Here is a 22,601-nt window from a genome sequence, read left to right as displayed (position 1 = left end):
ACATGGAAGCACAGAAGGACACACATTGTTGTGCATTTACACAGCTTACACATACAGCTAAAATAAAACAAGACTCTAACAACAGGAACTCAACGACTGCAACAAAAAATTGTTAAAGAACATATCATAACACTTCTACAGGAAGAGTAGAGTTTGAAACAGAGAAAGTCAGTGACCCTTGAACGAGACTACAGGGACTAGTGTGGCCAGCTAGTGCCCCTAGCCCTAGCACAAGGCCCTGTAACACGATCAGGTACATTAAGGTAGGAAGAGAAGAGATTCCTCTACTTGTCCTGCTCTTTTCCTTACCAGAATTATGGCTGCTGGCTAGGACTTTTATTCTTTGATTTCTAATTACAGAAAAGGTTCTGAGAAACTATTTTGAGCAGTGGAATGTTTCTGCCAGCCATACAAAAATTATTAGGGAAATGACACTGTGACATGAATGGAATAATCCATTAATGAAAATGAATACTAAAACTATTCCAAATCTTAACTATGGCATATGAGAATCTAGCTTAGTTTAGCACTCCAAAGCACTTACTGTTTTAATGAGTTATGGAACCTAGTTCTGGGCTTATCTTTGAAAATGCTTTTACTATAAATTTTCTCTTAATGAAAATAACTTACAAATCTAACCAGAATCACCATAATGAAACTGTATACGCATTTTCATATAACCTCCACAGCTCACGCACAACAACATTCATAGGACTGTATGTTTCTACAATTGGCTAAGCCAGAATAGGGAGCGATAAATCAAAAATTACAAGAACCCTCTTGCCACACCAGACTAGTCATTCATATAGTTCTACATCTCGCCTCTTACCTGACCAGAGTTTGAAATTACCATATAACCACTTCATAGGAACTAGCTTTCTCCAAAGGATGACTTGTGCCCCCAGGCACACATTTCTATTCCTTTCACACTTTTCAAGTCCTAATGCCACAGCTGCTTCTTTCCATCCCTCTTAACACATTACTTCGTTCTGTCTGTGGCTCATTTCCAAACAGCTATATCACAACACACATTCATGACAGGCTTCCATACATCCTTCTCTAGAAGTTGCACATCCCCCAACTGCTATATGCCTATGACCATTGAGGAGCAGTGCCATTTGTTCACACTGCTTTGTATGTTAAGTTACAATGTATTTATGTATCTAACAAACTTGCTATTCTTTATCAAAAAACGCTCAACTGATTTGGCACAGAAGCACATGCCTCATACGTCACATTCACATCAATATTACGTGATACATTTTGAGTGGGTTATGTCTTTGAGTCAGTAAAAAAAGGAGACTGAAGAATCACAGCCTCTTCACATGTGATTTGGAAGACCAGATAAGCCCACTATGCCAGCAACTCCAACGCCTTGCTGTGCACATAAAGAAATTATCTTTTACTTCCCATCTGGAGCCTCAAAATGTTCTATGCATTGAGGACTTATTCTTTATAGGCATTATATGTGGGTAAAGCACTCGGACATCAGTGTGACAGTAGCAACCAAGGACAAGCTGATGAAAAGCAGATGTAGCTTGAAAGACTTATTGAAGTTACTCCAGACCTATAAAGCTATAAACTATTATAATGATAAATCAAACTAGAAATAGTCTGGTTTTGTCTTAAAGCAAGGGGAAATCAGACAACAGAATGTAACAATGACTACATAAAACAGGTTAACAGTACCCTTTTACCGGGGACAAAATAACACAAGATATATTTGAATATGAACAAGGATTCATTTCAGTGAAGCTCCGTTAACTAGAATCAAATGACTTTTTATGATCAAAACTGTTTAGCTGAAAACAACCTTGAAGAATCCAAGACCTCCATAATCTTATGCACAAATGCAGGATTTGCACCAGTTCTGCATTGGTTGAATCAATGCATGTGTACGCAGAACCAATATGGTTAATTAAAAAGGCCATCTGATGCTCTGGAAAACTGCATGAGTTTTTCTACTATTTGTAAATTAGCTGTCATTAACAATATTACTAAAATATTTGAAAGTATTTTTTAAGTATTACCATGGGTAAGCATCATCAACATACTGAAACACATCTGAAAATACATCTGCCACCATGTGCGCAATTCAAAAATCACATCTATCTTCAAAATCTTAGAATTTTAAAATAAAATAATGCTCAAATAGTTTGAAATTAAACTTAATTTTGAACACTTACAGGTAAATGAGTAAAAACTTGAAACGTGCTTCTTAAAAAGTTAATAAGGTCCATTAAGTATCCACTGGCTCTTCCATCTGATTCAGACATTGTCCAATCATAATCAGCAATCTGAATAAATTCATCTATTTTTTGGTTAAGTTTTGTGTATATTTCTCCCTCTGCAGCATGCCTTGCATCCTGAAAAGAAATCATGTGCAACTGTCAGAATTCTAAAATATTATTAGAATGCAGATAAAATTATATTCATCAACAAAACCGAAGTCTGGTGTTTTTCTTAGATTCAAAAAATACTTTATTTAAATCAGTATTTTAACTTCTGTCTTACAGTAAGTCTGAGGCTGTGGTTTTTAAAATACCCCCATAATGTATACTGTAAGAGTGTTTATAACAGAATATGCCTACAGAATAATCTAAGTTCTCAGAGACAAATGAAATTAATTTGAATTTGGAAACAAAGCAGTTGCTTTACTCTCTTCACAACATCACCTTTAATTCAGCCTTACAAATTTATCAACCCTGACACAAAGTTTATTTGCCCTCTTCTATGAAGAAAATAATAAAAGAACCTAATTATTTTATCTGTTATGGCTAGAGGTCCAGCAATTGTATGATTTTTATGTAATTAATGTCTTAAAGCTGCACATCTGAAGAATACTCATAATTTTTCATCCTCCTTTAAATATCCTGATCATCACACACTGTGATTCAGAGCACTCCCCTACTTCCTCCCACCCCTACTTTTTGTTCTGCCACCACCTGGATTCTACTTTTTGGAACAGTAAAGAGGTAAAGTCTAGCGTTTACTGTGGAGTGAGTTTACAATGCTATCTATCTGCCTTATTTGTTTAGGGCACATCCTCACAGATGCAATGGGTTCTATGTACAGATGCTTGATAAGGCATATCTTGCTGGAAAAGCATGCTTTTGCCAGCCTGGAGTTTAAAGATACTTGACAAATTCTGTAATAATTCTGATAATTTGGGCTCAACATGAAACTTTCTTTACTGATCCTGGAGAAATAATTCAAGTAAGACATTTGATTTAAAGTGAACTGGTCAGTTGCTGAAGGTTTTTAGAGAGTAAAAATAGGCTGGATATACTGAAGCAACATAAAAGTGGATGAAATTCCCATCAATAGTTTCCTCTGGGAGAAAGCAGTCCAAAAACATGGCACTTCAGGAAGGTGTAAATAAGAAAGGCAAAAAGAAAAAAGAAGCAAAAAAAATATCAAAATTATCTGAGCTTAAAGGTGGCATCACATTGAGCGTGTCAAATTCAGTCTTCAGTCAGGCCCCAGGCTGTGAGGCACTTCAGGAGAAAGCAAGAAAGCATGTAGCCCGCCATATATAAATATCAAAGTATGATTCCCTAAAAATACCATTTTTACTGCCAAACCAACTTGTAAAAGCGTCCACTGAACAGCTCTCCCAATCCAACACACAAGAATCTCACAACCTGTTAACATGTCAAATAAAGGAATATGCTGACATCCACAATTTTGTAGATGGCTATGACTATAAAAGCTTCAATTAAAGTCAAGTCTATATTTGAAGTTTCTAATTAACAATGAGACCTCAGTTTCAACAATCTATAATGACGGGACTTGCAAATATATCTGCTTAGGTTTAGTGCATTTGCTTGGATCTTTTGTTTGTTTGGGTTTGGGGTTTTTTTGTTTAAAAACGAAGTAATTTGTGGAGTGGCTGTGTCACCTTTACCAGCTAAGGTGATTTACTGGCAATGGCAAGACTAGTCCTTCAGTTTTTGTTTTGGAAGCCTGTTTTTGGCTACCTTTTATTTTGCTTTGGTTATTGGTTTACAATTGAAGCAGCATGCTGCCAGTACTTAAGCAAGGAGTGTTGCTCTATTACCCGAGAAAACCGTGAACAGCTGAACAATTGGATTTCAAACCCAGAAGTTACTTCTGAGAAGCAGCACTGTGAATCCCATGCACAAGCCCAGAAAGAGTGAGTTAGCAGTATTCAGATTTGGGATGACTCCTAGAGGCAGATCAATTAACTCCATCTCTTCTTTTAACGTGGTGACAGAATTGCATCAAAACCTTTTGAAAGCTCACCAGATTTTCCCCCCTTACAAAGTGAAAAGGGCAAATGGTGCGGTTTTGTTAAATGGCTTTTCTCTCAGAGGATGTCCTGGGCTCTGCACAGGATTTGATGCTGCGTATCTAGCTCTCCCACAGCCATTATGCAACTTAATGCTGAGACCCTGGGCTCAAAAACTTGTCAACTAGGTCAAAAACTTGTCAACTATGCTTAGTGCAATTGCTGATTTAAACAAAGGAAAACAATCGTCATCCAAAGCTGGAAAATGTGGCTATAAATATTGAAAGCAACACAAATTTTTAATATGATAAAATGAAACAAGATTTGGTGGTTGTTTTTTTTTTAAATTTCCACCCATGTGAAACAATGCTTGGAGAGTTTGGAGAGTTTGAAGGACATCTTAAAATGAGATCTTATATACAAAAATAAAATGAGAAAAACAGTCCTCTAAAATAGCAATAATTAAATAGGTCTGAAGGCTTCTATTAAAAAAATACAGTGTAGATGTACTTACAAGATCATCTCATGGAATGTAAATGTGATCAATGCTGCTAATAAAAGGAGATTTTTGACCACTCAGAAAGAATGGAGGTGACATGATTTGCCACCAGGAGATGAATTTAATAACAGTAGAACATACCAAACTCTGTGAGGGCCCAGTTGGGGAACTGCAAGCAGTTTTTCATTAAAATAGAGGAAAAAAAAGAGGGATTAACGAGAAAAGAATTTTCTACTATAAGTGGAGAACGTTGTGCTAACAAGTTCTCCAGGGAAAGAGACAGGAGAGAAACCATAAAAAAACTTCTTACGTGTTTGTCAGCATTCATTCTGTATTTTTCCAAAGTGCATAGATACTAAGCTCACTAAACACAGATATAATATTCTGTGATTCCCTCCAACAGAACTTTAAGATAGTTTATAGAATAGTTAAACATAACTTACAGCATAAGCAATCAGCACAAAATATAATGCAAACTTTCAACTGCATTTATTATATGAAATTCAAGGATATAGAACATCTTACTTCTTAACGAAATCAAAGACTATGGCTGCATTAAGTGCTTTGTTTGAATGTTAAAAAGATTACGGATTCCCCTTACACGAAAATACCTATAGATATGCAAATTCAAAGACACACATGCACTATCAGTACACAACAAGCAAACTAGGCAGCCTAGATCTAAAGGACAGGGCAAAATTAGTAAAACTACTGGTAGGGCAATGGTAATGTAACTACAATGGTAACTTTTCTGTCTCGGTAACCTAACTACAACGGTAGATGGTAGAACAAAACTACAATGGTACAATGGTAACCTAACTACAATGGTAACCTTTCTGTCTTGCCTTATTCATTAAATCCTTAGCAAAACAAATGACAGTTAATGGGAAAATTGTCGGCTATCAACTGGAAATATGAAGCGTCTTGTGATGATGATGTCTTATTCCACCTCACCCACCTTTTAACATCTATGCCAGAGGCGATATTATAATAGGATAGGCTACATATAGCATCAAGAGAAAAAATGAAGTACAGAAAACAGAACTACTCTCAATAGGATTAGTCCTCTTTATCCCATAAATACAAGAAATCACCCTCCTTTGTTTCAGTGTACACAGAAAAACCCCCAAATACCTAAAGTTCAAGTTGCAGCTGCTTTGGAATCCCTGATGACTTTGTTTTGTTTCTCTTTCAAAAACTTCTGTATTGAAGTCCCAAGAGACTAAGACAGCAATGCACTGGCTGAATTAACAGCACAAGGTAGCCTATACAAGATTATTCTTCTGTGAGAATGTTTTCTTCAGAAAGTGTATTGGGTTTGCGTGGCAAGGTTTTGGTAGCTGGGGCAGGGGCTGTGAGAAGCTGCTAAAAGCTTCCCCTATGTTCAACAGAGCCATTGCCAGCCGGCTCCCAGACGGACCCGCCGCTGGCCAAGGCCGAGTCCATCAGTGACAGTGGTTAGCACCTCTGTGATAACATATTTAAGAAGAGGAAAAAAGTTGCTGGACAACAGAAATTGCAGCCAGAGAGAGGAGTGAGAACATGTGAGAGAAACAACTCTGCAGACACCAAGGTCAGTGGAGAAGGAGGGGAGGAGGTGTTCCAGGGGCCAGAGCAGAGATTCCCCTGCAGCCTGTGGTGAAGACCATGGTGAGGCAGGCTGTCCCCCTGCAGCCCATGGAGGTTAACAGTGGAGCAGATATCCACCTGCACTCCATAGAGGACCCCACGCCAGAGCAGGGGGATGTCCGAAGGAGGCTGTGACCCCGTGGGAAGCCCGTGCTAGAGCAAGCTCCTGGCAGGACCTGTGATCTCATGGGGGATCCACGCTGGAGCAGTCTGTTCCTGAAGGACTGCAACTCGTGGAAGGGACCCACACTGGAGCACTTCATGAAGAACTGCAGCCTGTGGGACGGGCTCACGTTGGAGAAGTTCAAGGAGGACTGTCTTCTGTGGGAGGAACCCCACGCTGGAGCAGGGGAAGAGTGTGAGGAGTCCTCCCCCTGAGGAGGAAGGAGTGGCAGAGACAACGTGTGATGAGCTGACCGCAACCCCCATTCCCTGTCCCCCTGTGCTGCTGCAGGGGAGGAGGTAGAGAATTCAGGAGTGAAGTTAAGCCCGGGAAGAAGGGAGGGAGAGGTGGGGGTAAGGTATTTTAAGATTTGGTTTTATTTCTCATTACTCTTCTCTGATTTGATTGGTAATAAATTAAATTAATTTTCCCCAAGTCGAGACTGTTTTACCTGTGACGGTAATTGGTGAGTGGTCTCTCCCTGTCCTTATCTTGACCCACGAGCCTTTTGTTGTATTTCCTCTCCCCTGTCCAGCTGAGGAGGGCAGTGATAGAGTGCCTTTGGTGGCTTTTGGCATCCAGCCAGGGTCAACCCACCACACAAAGAAAATCCCAGCCCCATCCCAAGCACACACATTTGCTTCTATTCTAAACCAAAAAAGCTACTCAGCCAGACTCAGTCAATGAAATAATTTCTGCCATATTTTATGTATACGAATACCGAAACTTGGTTCTTCAATGTATACAACTGTCTGGTTGTATACTGTATACTGCTCGAAAGAAGTACCTGGTGCTCAACCACCACCAGGACGTGAAGGATCTCTAAAGCATCTCTACACCTGTCCCCAGTGCCACAGCCAAAGAGGGTTTCTGGTGTAAAGCCATTCAGTGGCCTGAGACCAAACCACCTTTGCACTCAGCATAGCTAGTCCAGCTGTTGGGATCTTGTTTTAGAGCTTACTAGGGTCATAATGACATAACACAGCCTGAACAAGGATCAGAATTTTGACTTATTTATCTTAGGGATAAATCTCAGTCATCTTGAGTTACCTGACATTATGTGCATAAGTTGTCTTCAGCAATTTCATTTTACATGCAGGTTTCTCATTAACAACTGTCTCCCTTACAACTGTAAAAGGACTAAGGCCTTTTGAGTAATATTGTGGAGAGGGACTTCACAGATGAGTGTATGGTTTTTGCTCTGCCAAGGACATCAGATGAGACTATACAAGTCATGTGGTATTTTTGCTTTAGCTTTCTCTTTTCAAAATCCTTCAGAATGTTTGTACAGGCAAATGCAAGAACAACTAGGAGAACTTCACCTACTAATGAGATGAGGAGCCATATATAGAAAGAAGACTACAACATTTTTTATTTTAGGGTTATTTTACACTTGGCTTACAAACGTTGCCATGCTAACTGTTGAAATTACAATTGCCTATGCTGAGTATGCATCACCTATGATTTACTTTAATTTTTTGAGATATAAACTTAAGTACTTCTGACATTTTTCAGAAATGGCAGAGAAAATACAGCTTGTGCAGATAAGCAGTTGCCATACATTGGAAACAGCCAAGTTCCCAGTGATCATTTTAACAAGTATTATTGTGTATGTAAAGGGCATGTAAATAAAATATGAATTCTAAAAACATAATTGAATAATTTATGCGTTGTAGCACATTCTTAATACTGCTTTTATATTAAGAAATTACACAATTTGAAAATGTACCACAAAATATTTCTACTGCAGAATAAGAACAAATAAATAATACAAACATTTTAGATTAAACTAGCTGTTTTGCTTGATTCCATTCAGAAAGGGGAGATGTTACACAAACTGAAGCTTAATCTGTTGAAACCTTCTGGTGCAGTTAAGCTTAGCTTGTCATTTCGTAACTTAATAAAAGAGGCATCTGACAGAGAATATTGATGCTTCTCACATACCGACATATTTCAGATCATACCGATAACATAAAAAACAGTGTTTATCTGCTCAGTGTTACAATTGAATTCTTAACAGCTCAGAATTGTTTTGGAGTCAAAAATGAGAAAGTATGCAGCTTTGCCCTCACCCCCTTTTGTTTTAAAATGTTTTGTTTATAGTGATTTTAATGTAGCTTTTCAGACATAGTCATATAATGGATGACATATACCATACCTTAAATGTAGAAAGTCCATAAAGTCTTGCAGTGTGAACAGTCACTTGTGAAATATTTGTAATGTTAGATATAAAATCCTCAAGGTATTTACAGGCTTGTTCCAGGTGTGTTGTGTTTATGATGATTTGAACAAGCTACAAGAGAGAAAAAATTATTGTAAAAATCCTTTTTGTATCACCCATTGTCATTTAATTTTGTAAATGGTTACTTCTTTCAGCAACAATGCTTCTAGAAATTAAATACAGTATTTCAGGTTACCACCTATTACGTGTTAGTTTTCAGGTTTGCTTTCAAATACCACTAAGGAGTAATACTACAGTTTACATACAAATGATGCCGTTTTAAAAATTAAGACTGCAGACACCTACTCAGTGAAATAAATCCAGTTGATATTTCAGAATTAAAAAGGGGAAAACAAAGGAAAACATATTGCCAAAAGCAAATCACTAATTTGTACCATAAAAATAGTTTTTTAAAAACTACTGCTATAAAAAATATTTCACAATACTGTCTGCAGAATTATGCATTCTGAAGTTACGGAATTTCAAAAATAAGCTTGTCAACTCCTTCCCCCCCCCCAACAATGGTAACAATCTGCTTGCACATGATATAAATGTTTTTATAAGCAGGACCTGCATTTGCATTCAGTTCACAAATTAGACAGCGTACATAAATGCATAGTAACTGAAATATCAATATATTATATCTTAATTCTCACTGCATACTGTTTTAGTGAACACTAATGTAATGCTTGGTAAAATAAGTTTTCTCTTTTTAACATTTTTCTCATAAAACATATTGACTTGATAATGAAACACCTCAAAAAATACTAGTGAATTTATTTTCATATCCTTGAAAATATTCCTGTACCAATTTCAAGAACATAGAAAACTACGTCTCAGAAAAATTGTATGGCTTGTCTTACTAACATGGCAATATATGATTTGTAGAACTCTTTCCTCATCTTCTTCTTCTTGATTTCATCTATACAAGAAGTTCTTGCAGTTTAAAAAACAACATTCAATATGACATAACGCTGCTCTAACAGCAACAGTCTAAGTCCTTCTCAGCATGTTTCAGTAGGTACCTGCTGTCTCCTGACATCGCACATACCTGCAGTGAATGTTCAGAGTGATTCACTGTCTCACCCTGTCTTATTCTGTTCAATAAAGAAATTAAACCAAGAGTCCCGATGAAGAAACAACATGCACAAACCAACTAAAATATTTTAATTGCAATTATTATAGAAAAAGTTTCATGTGTCAGAGTCAACTTGAGATTTTAGATTTCCTGATCTGGTAAGTTTACTCTGAAACTTTACACACTTCATGTGAGAGAGATTTTCTCCCCCACACACCCTTTTTTTAATAGGAAGAAAAAGAAACTCAACTATGTGCTAGTAATTGCTAGACAGGAGCAGAACACACGAATCATGCTCTGTATGCAACCAAAGTAGTAAGAGTCTTTGGCTTATTTCTTGCAAATCTCTGTTTATCATACAGGAGACAACTCTTTCATTGTCATCTCTCCCTCAAAAGGCATCCCTGTGTAAATGTACTGTTATTATTTATGTAACAGATACTGATGCTTTTTTATACTTCATCTTTCACCTCTAAATTTTCAATTTTAAAGCAAAGACTACTTGTTTTTCTTACACAAATCTTAATACCACGGTATATCTACATTTACAAGAACAGTTTTAGCACTAATTGTCTTAACACAGTTTTGAGCGTGTGTTTTAAAACTTACCTCGGTTAAACCTATATGAGGTTTTTTAATTAGGTTCTGTAAACAACTACTTAGAGTTCTTGTAAGCAGCAAATTTGTAGATTTTCTGAGCATATCATCTATTTCTGTTGAGCTGAAAAAAAAGTTTATTTTTATAACTATGCTGTACATGACAATACTTTGACAGTAATACTTAATATTTTTTTTTTTTCCCCTGCAAAGTGAACTTTTCATGTTAAGAATTCCCTGTGTGCATTTAATTTCTGGTTGCTCCAAGTCTTCTGTGCTATAACACACAGAACACCTCTTTCACCTACCAAATTATCCATTAACTGAATTTCAACACTGAAGCAAAACCTTTTTTTTTTTTTTTTCTAGGTTTTGGACATGTTTATTGACACAGCAGTTTAGAAAGAGTAATTTGTGGGTTTTAATGAGTTACTGAGGAGGTCAACATGTGCTCATTAGTATGTGTAAATTATAAACAGTATCAATTAAGAATGTGTGAGAGTCATTTACATCCTTAACAGTGCAGAAGTGGGTGAGCAGCCACAAATACCTTCCTGATTTCAGATCTATGAATGTTATTTTATGTAATTAAAACTAAGCTTTTGAAGGCCACAAGAGAAAAGGAAATGGGAGAATTGTGATGTTTTCCATCCGAAAAAGGTGGGATGGAAGAGAGAATGAGCACGTAGACAGCATGTTTTGTTGCAGGAGAAATCATTGCTAAGGAAACTCAAAGCACTGAGAAGGGAAAGACCATTCAAAGTAATCAGGGATGCTACGCAATTATTTCTGAAATGGTCAGTACCAAAGCATATTTTTCAAATCTTACAGGCTTTGTTAAATAAATAAAGTCTCTAGATTATTCAAACCAGTCAATACCGTTTAAAAAACCCCAGCAGTGTTTTAGACTGCTTAGCATGCCAAGCTACCTTCACCCATACAGACATACACATATTGTATACAATATTTTTATACACATGAAATATACGCTATAGCACTGGAATTAATAGATTAAGTATAAATAATTATATATGTAAATTATATGTAAATTATGAAACAAGCACAGCTAGCAAGCACACAAGAAAATATATTTTCAATTTAATATATATTTTTAGGTCACCTGGAAGTTATAGGTTACCTTATAGTCACATGCCTGATACTTTAAACTCACCTGCGGTGAAGTGACTCTGAAAACTTAAGGCTTGCATAAATAAATTCCTTAACCTGGATGTAAATCTGAGGCACTGACTGAGACATTGGAAGCTTCTTTGGAAAGGATTGCTGTGAAAATAAAAAATAATACTATCTTACACTTGAAACCAATTCTAAGCATAGCCTGGAATTAAACGCAACAATTAGAAAGCCACTTAACACTATCAATATTTTAATCTATTTTAAGCTTTTCTGGTTTTCATCAAATACAAACAGTGGTATGTGTTGGGTTGACTTCTACACCTGTTTAAATAGATTATAAGCAAAACAGAACTTTATCACTCATTTAAATTACTTTAAAGTTTGGAGACTTAATGTAATTTAAGAACCCTCTGTAGAAAGCAATTTACAAACACACATTAAAAAAGAGGTCTCAAACCACTTTTAATCTGAAGGAACAAGATAGATGTAAGTGGGACGAGAGATTCAAAAATGCAAACATTTTTTTGCCAAAGAAAGCAGTGAAGAAAAAAAAAAAGGTTTGAGATGTTCAATACATCTGGGATTTTCAAAGCATCTTGAGTACGTTTAGGCATATATATTTACTATCATATATTTACTTTCTCTCAATGGCTTACAAAACCAAAGCAGTTTCAATTCATTTCAACAATTTGGATTAACATGTAGGAAATACTAGCAGTCCATAAGAATAAAATCATGCTTTTTTCTTCAATTTTAAAGCTGATATTGTATTTGGGAGGACAAAAAGAAATACATTCAATTAAATCTACACATACCGAACACATATTTCTGAATTGAATACATAATTTTTGAAATCTGCAAAACCATTAATTTTCTGTTTACTGTATGACTAATGCATGAGAAAAATAATTAACAACTGGTATCATCCCTGGAGAATTGAATTTCTCAAAAAAAAAAAAAAAAAAAAAGCATTAATCAACAGCAGCTCAACATTTGTGTATTAAAAAATGCAGAGAAAACAGATTACCTTGACATTCTCCTAATCATACCTCTTTATTTAAGATTAGGTGGTGTGACAATTATGTGGTGTAAGTGCCAGGCTTTCATGTCATTCAACAGCGATAGCAAACATTTTTTTAACAACAAAATTTACTTCAAATATGTGTTCATCTGATTTAAGCAATTAATTTTTTACAGATAAAACAAGTGCTATTACATACACCTATTTCGGATCACTACAATATTCTGTCAGCAGGGCTTGAGTCTCAACCTTCATATATTCAACAATCTAAGAGAAGCAATTATTTTTCCTCTACAGTGTCTGGCCCATACAGGAGGACACAACACTTTCTGTCTGCTTATTAGAGTAGGTAGTAAGAAAACAAACAAACAAACAAACAAACAACTAATCCAGAGATACAAGCCAATTGTTTCACTTCTGAATACAAAAAGGGAGTAAAATTATATGATATAATCAAACCATGATATTTTGGGCCATTCAATCTAAACAGCAGAGTGCAAATAAGACTGTTTTCTCCAGTCAGATTGGATTTGCTATGTTAAATATCTAGTAGGTTCTGGTCATACTTCTGCCTAATCTGCTGCAAGCAACTCTTACAATAAACTTACCTGTACAATGTGAGGGTGATTCATCCTAACCTACAGTTAAAAATGAGACACTCACTCACGTTCATCTGTTTCTATACTAAATGGAGAGAAACAGACATTTTCAAAGGAGAAATTCTCCTTAATCTGTAAAAGGCATCAAAGATGCATCAAATGGAATTAGCCCTGTGGGGTGTGTATTCCTCTCTATCAACTACACAGGCTTCTTCAGCGACTAGCCTGAACTTACACATCTTGGGTTTTTTTTTTTGGTTTTTTTTTTTTTTTTTAAACATTGAAATGTAGATTACATTAACCCACCCAATAGGACCTCCCAGCGCCTTATAGCCTGAGGCAACAACAGAGACATGAAGTGGCTGAGATTATAAACAGCAACCAATAAAGGTGATGTTGGAGCATTTACAAAGTTTCCTCTCCACGTGGATTCCCTGCTATCTAATAACACATAAGGTAACACTACAGTCTTTCAACAAGGATACTTAATGATTCTTTCTCCTCTATCCTACTGCCTACTTGACAAAACTTTTAGGAACCCAATTATCTTTGAGATTTCTGCCCCTTTGCTAAATTTGGTTGAAGTTAACTAAACTACTTCAAAAATTACCAGGACACAAGAAAAAAGCCTCAGACTGCCTTATTTCTAACGACGTCCTTCTGCTTTACATGCAGGTTTCAAAGCTCCTTTCAGAGAAATGTAAAAAAATGTTATCCCTGCTTTACAGAGGAATTAACAGGGACAGAGAGATGTGAAGTGACTTACCAGCACCACGCAGCTGGTCAATGATAGAGTTGGGAACAGAATCCAACCTGATTACCGGCTTTACTCTCAAGCTCACCAGCCCAAAAAATAAGCATCAGTGAGATTCTGCCCATAAAATATCTACAAAAAGTGCTGCTCACTATGAAATAGAAATCCCTCTCTGTGTCATAAACCAAAATGAAAATTGTTGGGTACAGAGAATACATTTCCCTTCTGGTGAAATAAGAGCCAAAGCTTTGTATTAATCATACATATATGTAACTACACATGCCTACACAAGTAACGTCCACACACGCGTGCTGATACATCAGACAGAGAGTGAGAGAGGCTAGCAGGTAAAATTATTCAGTGCAAGTTAAAAATCTCTGCAATTTATTAGCAAAATATGTCATGCTAAATAGTATCTGGGGTGCAGTATACTTCCAACACTGTAAGGGATTTCCATTCTGTTTATCTCATTTTAGTATTATAATGGCTAAGTAAATGAATTTGATGAAGGAAAGCATCCAGCAAGCACTCTGGAGTCTTATTAAAAAATCAGCATAAAACCCACCTTTAGTTTTTCATCTTCACTGCAATACTGTATTAATGACATGCAGCTGTTACATCTGCCTGGTAAATCCCTGCTGAATCATAGAATTAGAGTATCTTTTTACTTTTGCAGATATCTGTGGTGATGGATCGTGTATAAACCAGCTTCCCTCTACAACAGTTATTCCCACTGTCATGTGGGTCTTAGATTTAGTTCCCCAGACTCCATCATGGGCCTGTTATTTCTTAACTGGTATTAGCAAAACCATATTTGAAGAGCAGAACATATTAATCACCTTTCTGTGAAAGGAGTTTGTAGTGAAAGAATGGCTGAGGTTATGAAAGAATATCCTATTGGAATGCTAGTACGGCAGAATTATTTACCGTCTCTTCATGTTTATTTTGCCCCACATACTCAAACACAAATAATTAATTTTAAAAGTGAAATACAAAAGTTGCTGTCTCTAACAGATCCCTGTTTTACATGTATTTTTGCAATACTACAGCATATACTATGAGTTACTAAACCCAATGAGTTGCAACAAAATTTAACTAAAGACAGACTGTATTATAATTACATAAAGACTGTATCAATTAAAGTGTATTATTAATTTGTTTACAAAACAATAGGTTTCATCATTCACTCAAACATCAGCGCAAATGACTAAAGTTTTAATTTTCATATTTATTTATGACTAGATAATTACACACAAAGAAGGTGATTTAGCCTCTTAATCTACCTAGCTTTTCAAATTTTAATTGCTTTTTAATTATAAAAATCATTACTGTCCCAAGTGTCCTTAATTGGATTTTGGCAAACTTTAATAAAATAAAACTTTTCCTTACCTTATCAAGTTCTGGATCTTGAAAAGGAAATTTGCTTATAACTATTTTGTATTCCTCTTCATTTGCTACAGGAATAGGGCTGTAGTTGTCCGCTTCAAAAATATCCCTGGTGAATTAGTTAGTAAAGTGAAAAAAATTTAGGACATGTAACTTATTTACAGTATTTTCCAGTGTTAAAACATGCAAATGAATATAAATTTTACTACCACACTTAGGTGTGCAGCTTCAAAAAGTTATGAGCTGCAATCATCATAATTTCAGACATCCAAACTATTTTTAGATTAATTTGAAAGTACCTTGTATATGCTAACTCTTTATACTGTGTCTAGTCATGGAGAAAAAATAGTTGAAAGTGTTTTAATATGTATGACTCAAAGCATAATACAGCAAAAGAACTTTAGACCAACTAGTCTACTCCAGGGTAAACCATCATGAGATACTTACTAATTATGGTAGCCTACACTTTGCCTACACTAAAGCAGATATTCAGAGTGTCTCACTTAGGTACCACAGCTACCTATAGTCAATAGAGATGACTCAGAGAACTTCAACTAGGCACATGGCCACAACATTAAGTACCCTCTGGACTTTTCTACTAGTCAAATGACTATACTAGGAGTCTAGAGAGATTCAGAACCTAAGTGGTCAATTTAATTTTAACGTTTTCTGTAATACAATGTAACATATTTTATGGTAAACAATTTCTGCACATTCAGACATCAAGCCCTATGTGCAAACAGGCTTTGCAGTACAGTCCCACACTGCCATATTCCTGGGTTTACAATTTACTCAATTAAATGATTCCAAAGAATAGGTGAAAACCAGCCTGCGTTAAAAAAACATGAAGACGTACTGGCAATGTCAGTAGTCTGTCAGGGAGATATGCATATCAGCTAACAGTAAACATTAAGTCAACCTAAATTAGGAACCTAATGCCCTATTACAATAGCCTAGAGTTATTAGGTTCCTAATGAAGAAAAACAGACGTGTCTCTCCTGCATGTTTCTCCAACAATGTCCCTTTGGAGACCTTCCTTCTCTCCATTAACTACAGAAGCAGTACTTGATGGCTCTTCTCCTGAATATTAGTTACATGTGATATCTTAGTCCTATCCAACCTGAAATTCATACACAATACTGAGTTAATAAATTCTTCCAGAATTACAACTCTATCAAAAAAACTTGAAGTTAGACAAAAACCAATAGATGTAATACAAAAGGCACAATTATTTTGAAATACTAACCTGAACAGTCCAGACCACTTTTTAAGCAGTGTTTCATTGTACTGGTCTCTTATCTCAAACAAAAGATCAAATAGTCGGTTCACAGGAAAACCATAGCCCTAAGGTATAAAAATGAAAAGGGTGGATAATTCAAGAACTAATACACTCAATTCCTATCACATCACTTCAGGACTCTGAGATGAGACTTATTATTCAATCTTGTCACTTCTATAAAACAAATTATAGTACTTTAAACACACCACTACAATTAGAAGATTATATATTAAATTCTTAACAAATACTTTATCCTATGCTTTTGGTTTTCAAGCAGAAATTTGTCACATTTCTTTATAACATTTTAACTTGCTATTTATGCATATAACTGATCTTTTTTATCAGTCTGTTAAACATTGCAAGAATACTTGCCAATGATGTTCATTTGGTCTTTCAGCTAGAGAGTTAATGATAACTGGAATGCTATTGCTAAAGAAAATATTCTTGCTAAAGGTCAGAAGTAAAGCATTTATAAAAAAGACAAAAACATACACAAATTACAAAGCTAACAATTTTGCACAGATATGAATAACTGGATGCTAGCTGGATAGCCCAGAATGCATACATTAAATTGATAATACTGAAAAGGAGGAACCAAGGCAAGAAATACATGTATTTTTAAAATATTATTGTGTAATTTTGTTCTTGATTCATATATATATGATTCAGTAAAATCCAAAGCACTGCACTTACTCATCTAAAGGAAAAAATTGACTCTAGGAATTTCAGTTAAATTACTAATATAGTATGTACCTGCAAAGTATCAGCAAATACTACAATGAGATTCTTCAGTTCCAGAACAAGGTCAGGATCACTGCAATATGACTGAAAGTGAGAAATTCTGGTTTTGTTAAAAGGATTTAAAATATGGGACATATGTTGTCAAAGAATATTAGCACAGAAGGTTAAACTCTCCAGCCTTATCCCTTTACCTAACTGCCTTAGTAAAAAACAACTTAGACTCACTTGTCTTCACTTAGACCAGCTACATAAAAGTATTTGTTAAATTTTTATATGAACTATCAGTAGTATAAAAGCTCAGAAAAAGTAAACTAAAATATGAGATTCAATAAATATCAGTATGTTGTACTGAGATTCAAAATCAGCAAATTACATGTATTTCAGTGGAACATAAGCACACGTCAAAATGCTTTGCTAATTCAACATGAGAGAGGTTTCCACAGGACGTTCTTTTGAACACTAAACCTGGGTCTAACTAGTACTAACTGTGCCACCTCAGACAGTTTCCCAGCCGTATGGGGAAAACACTATAAAATACTTTCTAAATAAATTCAAATTACAAATTTGATGGTAAAAAGTCAAGACATTAAGTTATTTACTAAATGACTGAAATTTGATTTTCAGAGGTGTGGAGTAATACAACTAAGGCTTTCACCTCAGCTTCACTATTTGCAATACTGGATAAAGTAAAATAATATTTATATTAAAGTAATTTAAAGCAGCATGAGAATATAGTATTGGTTAGAGATTATATACATCTGTTTCACCTTTCTTTAATTTCTGCTCTTAGCTTACTTTATTAAAGTAAGGGTTTGGTTTAGAATACCTCATCAGGCAACTGACACTTATCTAAACATTAGTCTGTACTAGGATGATGTTAGAAAGAGATTGTGATAGAATTGGTTTTGATGGGAGTTATGCATTTTGAGAAGAAACAGTGATCAACTACATGACAAGACATTGAAGAGTTCTTTAGAGATTACATTACTTTTACTCCTTAAATTACCATATTCTTACATAGGTGTATAAATCCATATTCAGCCAATTAACTTGCAAAGTATTTAGCTTAAAAAAATGCTGAATATATCTCAATTTATCCCAATCCTCTAAAATGAATTAAAGTATGAGAACATCTCATGTACCACTGATCAGTAAAGGGCCTATGATAAAACTATAGTTGCAATCTGAACTTTTTCCTCATTTTTCCTCAGTATATATGAAATGTAAAATATTCCTCAAATTAAAGATCAATCGTAATAAAAATAACATTGCATAAAGGAACTGCTTCTAGCAAACATTAAAAAGGGAAAGATAAAACTCTTCTACTTTTTCCAATAGTAAAAGTTGTACCAATAGTAAACTCTGAAGCAATTTACTATCAGTCAGAGTGAACAATGGTATTCCACTGGTTTTCAAAGAGGAGTAAGAAATAGCACGCAGCTATTCAGCATCATTGGAGCTAAGATAGGTATGTAACTTTAGGAGACACACTTTGAATGTACTGAAATACTCAGTTGATACAGAATTACATTCTAACATCTGTGAAGATTTTTCTAATACCTTTACTTCAGCATAAACATATTACTACTATAGCATTGAAGAGATAGCTCCAAGGGTTTTGCTGGTGGAGTTTATTTTGGAAACACAGCATTTGGAATGATAATTAGGAACTATTTCCTGGTGGTGCTTTCAGTGCTGAACTATTCAGTCTGATCTAATGAAGAGGTCAGTTGAGACTAATGAGGAAGGATTGCAATAATAACAGCAGATTAACTCTGCATATTCTAAACTGCTGGACTAAGAGAAGGTTTGGAAGACCCAGTGAGTTGTAAATCAGTGAAGGATTATGCAAATAGCCCATGACTGCGGATCACAGCCTGATACTGTTGGGAAAAACAAAAGCTTGGCAGGCTCCCTCCCAAATCTGAGCAATTTTTAATCACAAGGAAAAGAAAACATGAGAGAGGTGTAATTTTTCACTTTGTTACTATCCCAGCTTTAAATATACAGAGCTCTGAAGTAAGAGGATTTAAACTCCAATAGTGATAAGACTTCTCACTTACTGAATGTGTTCTAAGAACAGCAATGATCTTGGAAAGGGCCATGTTCCAGAGTTCATCAGTGTATGTTCTAGTTACCAGTCCTTGGGTTACATGTAAAATGTGGTCTTCCACTACAAAGAAACTAAAACAAAATAATGCTTAAATTATTACGTTGTTTTCTAATATTAGAGCAAATTCTACCCTTTCACATACAAGGATAGTCAAACCCTTCCCACTCAAGCAGTGACACTTTGGTAGGTTTGGTGTTCTGCTTTGCCCAGCATGAAGTCAAAAAGGGAAAAGTTTGTTTCACACCAGCTGGAGGGTCCTTGTGGGGCATCGTACTGGTAGGATCTGGACGCTCTTCCCTGCTTAGATCCAGCAACCACCACCCGCATGATTTGTGCAGAAACTGAATCTTGCAGAAGAAAGTTTTTGGACAATGGGAGAACAGAGGGTGAATTAAGAATCAATATAGTAAAACTGAAATAAATCTCCATTTAGAAAACTTACCCTACAATTTGACTGAAGTATCTTCTATAGCCTTCTACTGTTTCATGCTTTCAGTGAAAAAGAAAACAAGTTTAGGAATAAAAATACTACTGAGTATTAGGTACAACCCAAGGCAATGCAAAAACAAAAGTATTGGTTACCATGCTTGACTGCGGCTGCAGAACTAATCTTGCTTGTTTCCTTCTTTGTTTTCTGTAGTAATTTTCAAATATTTCTCCATCACCCTGAAACAAGACAAAAGTAGCTAAAACAAGAACGTTGTCTCAGTATGAAAAAGACACTTCTTAAATTAAGGGTAGAATTCTCTTAAACTAAGCCACATATTTTGCATTTATTCCACACATAGACCTCCAGCTGACATCAGCAAAGTTTGGCATGCATGAAATAAATAAAAAAAATACATAATTTCTGTGTAAGTAGCCTACAGAATGTACTGTAAATAAAAATTTTGCTCATGTGCCTACATTTTGTCAAACAGTATTATGCATTTTAAGCAATATTTATGTTTTTAAACTACAACTTTCAGAGTTTATTAATATTTACAGACAAGGCATATTACCTATTACTCTATAACTGAAACTCATTGTCTCCTAAAATGTTTCTCTAGGTTATTCAAGAAACTAAGTGCATTGTAAAGGTAAGTTACAAAAATGTTTTTGTGAATATATGATACATCTGAACACTGCCTGCATTAGCTTTGCCTGAGAAAAAAAATACATGACATTTATTTAATATTTGCTTATTCGCTTTGGAATTGGTAAATATAATGACTGCGGATCTGGATTTTTCTCCTATCACAGTCCCCAAACATACAATACCCTCTGTGCCTAATGATTATATTGTAAGGAATTCAAGTGACATCCTACCCATCTCATTAAGATGACCATTCAGTAGAAACCATCTGTCCATTTGAAATCAGTGCTACATTGACTCATCTACCTACTGAACGCAGCGTAATTTGTATGCAAGAAGAATAAAGCAGCTTAGCATTTTTAAGGTTTGTTTTTACCTCATGAGTCTATTATTAGGCCAGTGCTATTTAGAATTCCATTACCTGGGCTTCCAAAAATCTTCAAATCAAGTTATTACAGAGATCGTATATGACTAAGTCAGCATTACTTATAAGATATAAGAAAGTTTAAATTTAGTATTTTAAGTTCATAATGAGTATTTAATCATTTTTAGAAATACTGCTAACCTAACAAAATCTAAAAGTAAAAAAGAGACTGGGCTTAAAAACAAAAACCCACTTGAAACTGAGATGAAAATTTACTAGCACACTTTCTCTTACAGCAGAACTTTACAGTGTGCTATAATTCGTACTAACACATACTGATCAGACATATGAACCATTCACCTCCAGCCCAAATATTCAATGCAGTTTTCAGATGCACAAAGCCATTCTTGCTTCCAATGCCAAATCTCTACTCAGTCCTGACACAAGCTTCTCAAGTGAAAAAGAATAGCTGTTCTTCTCAAATCCACACCAAAAATGGAGATGTAAAATATCTCATGATTATTTATAGACCACACTATCCTATGCAATCAAGATCAGCAATTCAGGCATAGCAACTATTTTAAACAGATGTTCTAAAGCAATCAGCAGAATACAGCAACAACCCTGATGATTCACTCACTGAATAAGCAAAGGAAAGGCAAGATAACATATACTGAAGCAATGCATTTGTTTTGCCCAGCTTCCAAAAGTTCATGAGTTTATATCAATAGAAATAATAAATCAGTTCACATTGGGTTGTAAATTCTAGGAATATTGCTCATATATCAAGTGTTGTTTCACACCATAGTTAAAAAGGTAACATTACATGCCAAGGGGATCAAGGGTGTTTTCAGCAGAATTTAAATATACAGCATCTCACATCATATATGGGCTAAAATAAGCTCTTTATTTATATTGCCCAGAAGTTTCTAGTCTAAAGAAAGGTTACTTGTCAATAAATACAGTTTATGCTTGGTACGTATGTATCTTGCAATCACGAGGTTGCAATCACAAGTTATGTAGTATTCTGAGGTACATAAAATCCTACTTTCTTCTTCAATATGAAGAAGCAGAGTAGAAAGTATTTGTCCTGCATAAAGGTAGAATATTTTCTACAGCTTTGTAGCAGAGAGAGAATTCACTAAGAAGGTGACATTTGCTGTGAGATAAGTCCTTGATATAGAAATGTAATGAATAGCCACCTGGTATCAACTTCCGTCCTTTGCTGTCATCATGAAGTTATCTAAACTCCAAAAGCGATGGTTTAGAACAGGAGGTAAATGAGAAAGACTCCAAGAAGTGGTTAATGCACAACTCTTGATAATGCTACCATGGCTTACTAATTAGATGACGTTGGCAGGAAAGACAGAAGCCCTATTCTGAAGACATCAACAACCCTTTTTTCTAAGGGGCTAAAGGCCTTTGATATCAGAGAGCACTCCAAGTTGTTTTCTGTCTCCAGTAAATTTGGAAGCTGGCAAACTTTCTGTGCAAACCCAAAGAGCATATCCTTGGATCAAGGATCTAACATCAGGATCCTTGTCAAAGTGAAAAACATAATCACATATTACTTTTAAATGCCATCTGTCAATTTTACTTCCTGTTCTTTTATTATACTAAAGGAAGAATAAGCAGATGTTGTCAACTGGTGTATTTAACTTTACACATTCTTTTTTATATGTTATTTCACACTTAT

At 35.4% G+C, this 22,601-nt stretch overlaps 1 protein-coding gene across 9 annotated transcripts in view; it reads right to left on the bottom strand.

The window, feature by feature from the left end:
• EXOC6 (exocyst complex component 6) overlaps positions 1–22,601 on the bottom strand; it is a 98,729-nt gene that overhangs the window by 41,117 nt on the left and 35,011 nt on the right. For all 9 annotated transcript variants that reach the window (XM_075504783.1, XM_075504784.1, XM_075504785.1 and 6 more), the window contains exons 9-18: positions 20,049–20,132; positions 19,909–19,955; positions 19,417–19,537; positions 17,366–17,437; positions 16,580–16,677; positions 15,337–15,442; positions 11,611–11,720; positions 10,452–10,563; positions 8,702–8,836; positions 2,187–2,366 (exon numbers count right to left, since the gene is read on the bottom strand). In XM_075504783.1, the coding sequence (XP_075360898.1) occupies positions 2,187–2,366; positions 8,702–8,836; positions 10,452–10,563; positions 11,611–11,720; positions 15,337–15,442; positions 16,580–16,677; positions 17,366–17,437; positions 19,417–19,537; positions 19,909–19,955; positions 20,049–20,132 (1,065 nt within the window). The remainder of the gene's footprint in view (positions 1–2,186; positions 2,367–8,701; positions 8,837–10,451; positions 10,564–11,610; positions 11,721–15,336; positions 15,443–16,579; positions 16,678–17,365; positions 17,438–19,416; positions 19,538–19,908; positions 19,956–20,048; positions 20,133–22,601) is intronic.

This window comes from Mycteria americana, chromosome 6, assembly GCF_035582795.1.
Source record: "Mycteria americana isolate JAX WOST 10 ecotype Jacksonville Zoo and Gardens chromosome 6, USCA_MyAme_1.0, whole genome shotgun sequence".
NCBI classification, from domain to species: Eukaryota; Metazoa; Chordata; class Aves; order Ciconiiformes; family Ciconiidae; genus Mycteria; species Mycteria americana.
This window is presented reverse-complemented; position numbering and strand designations above follow the sequence as displayed.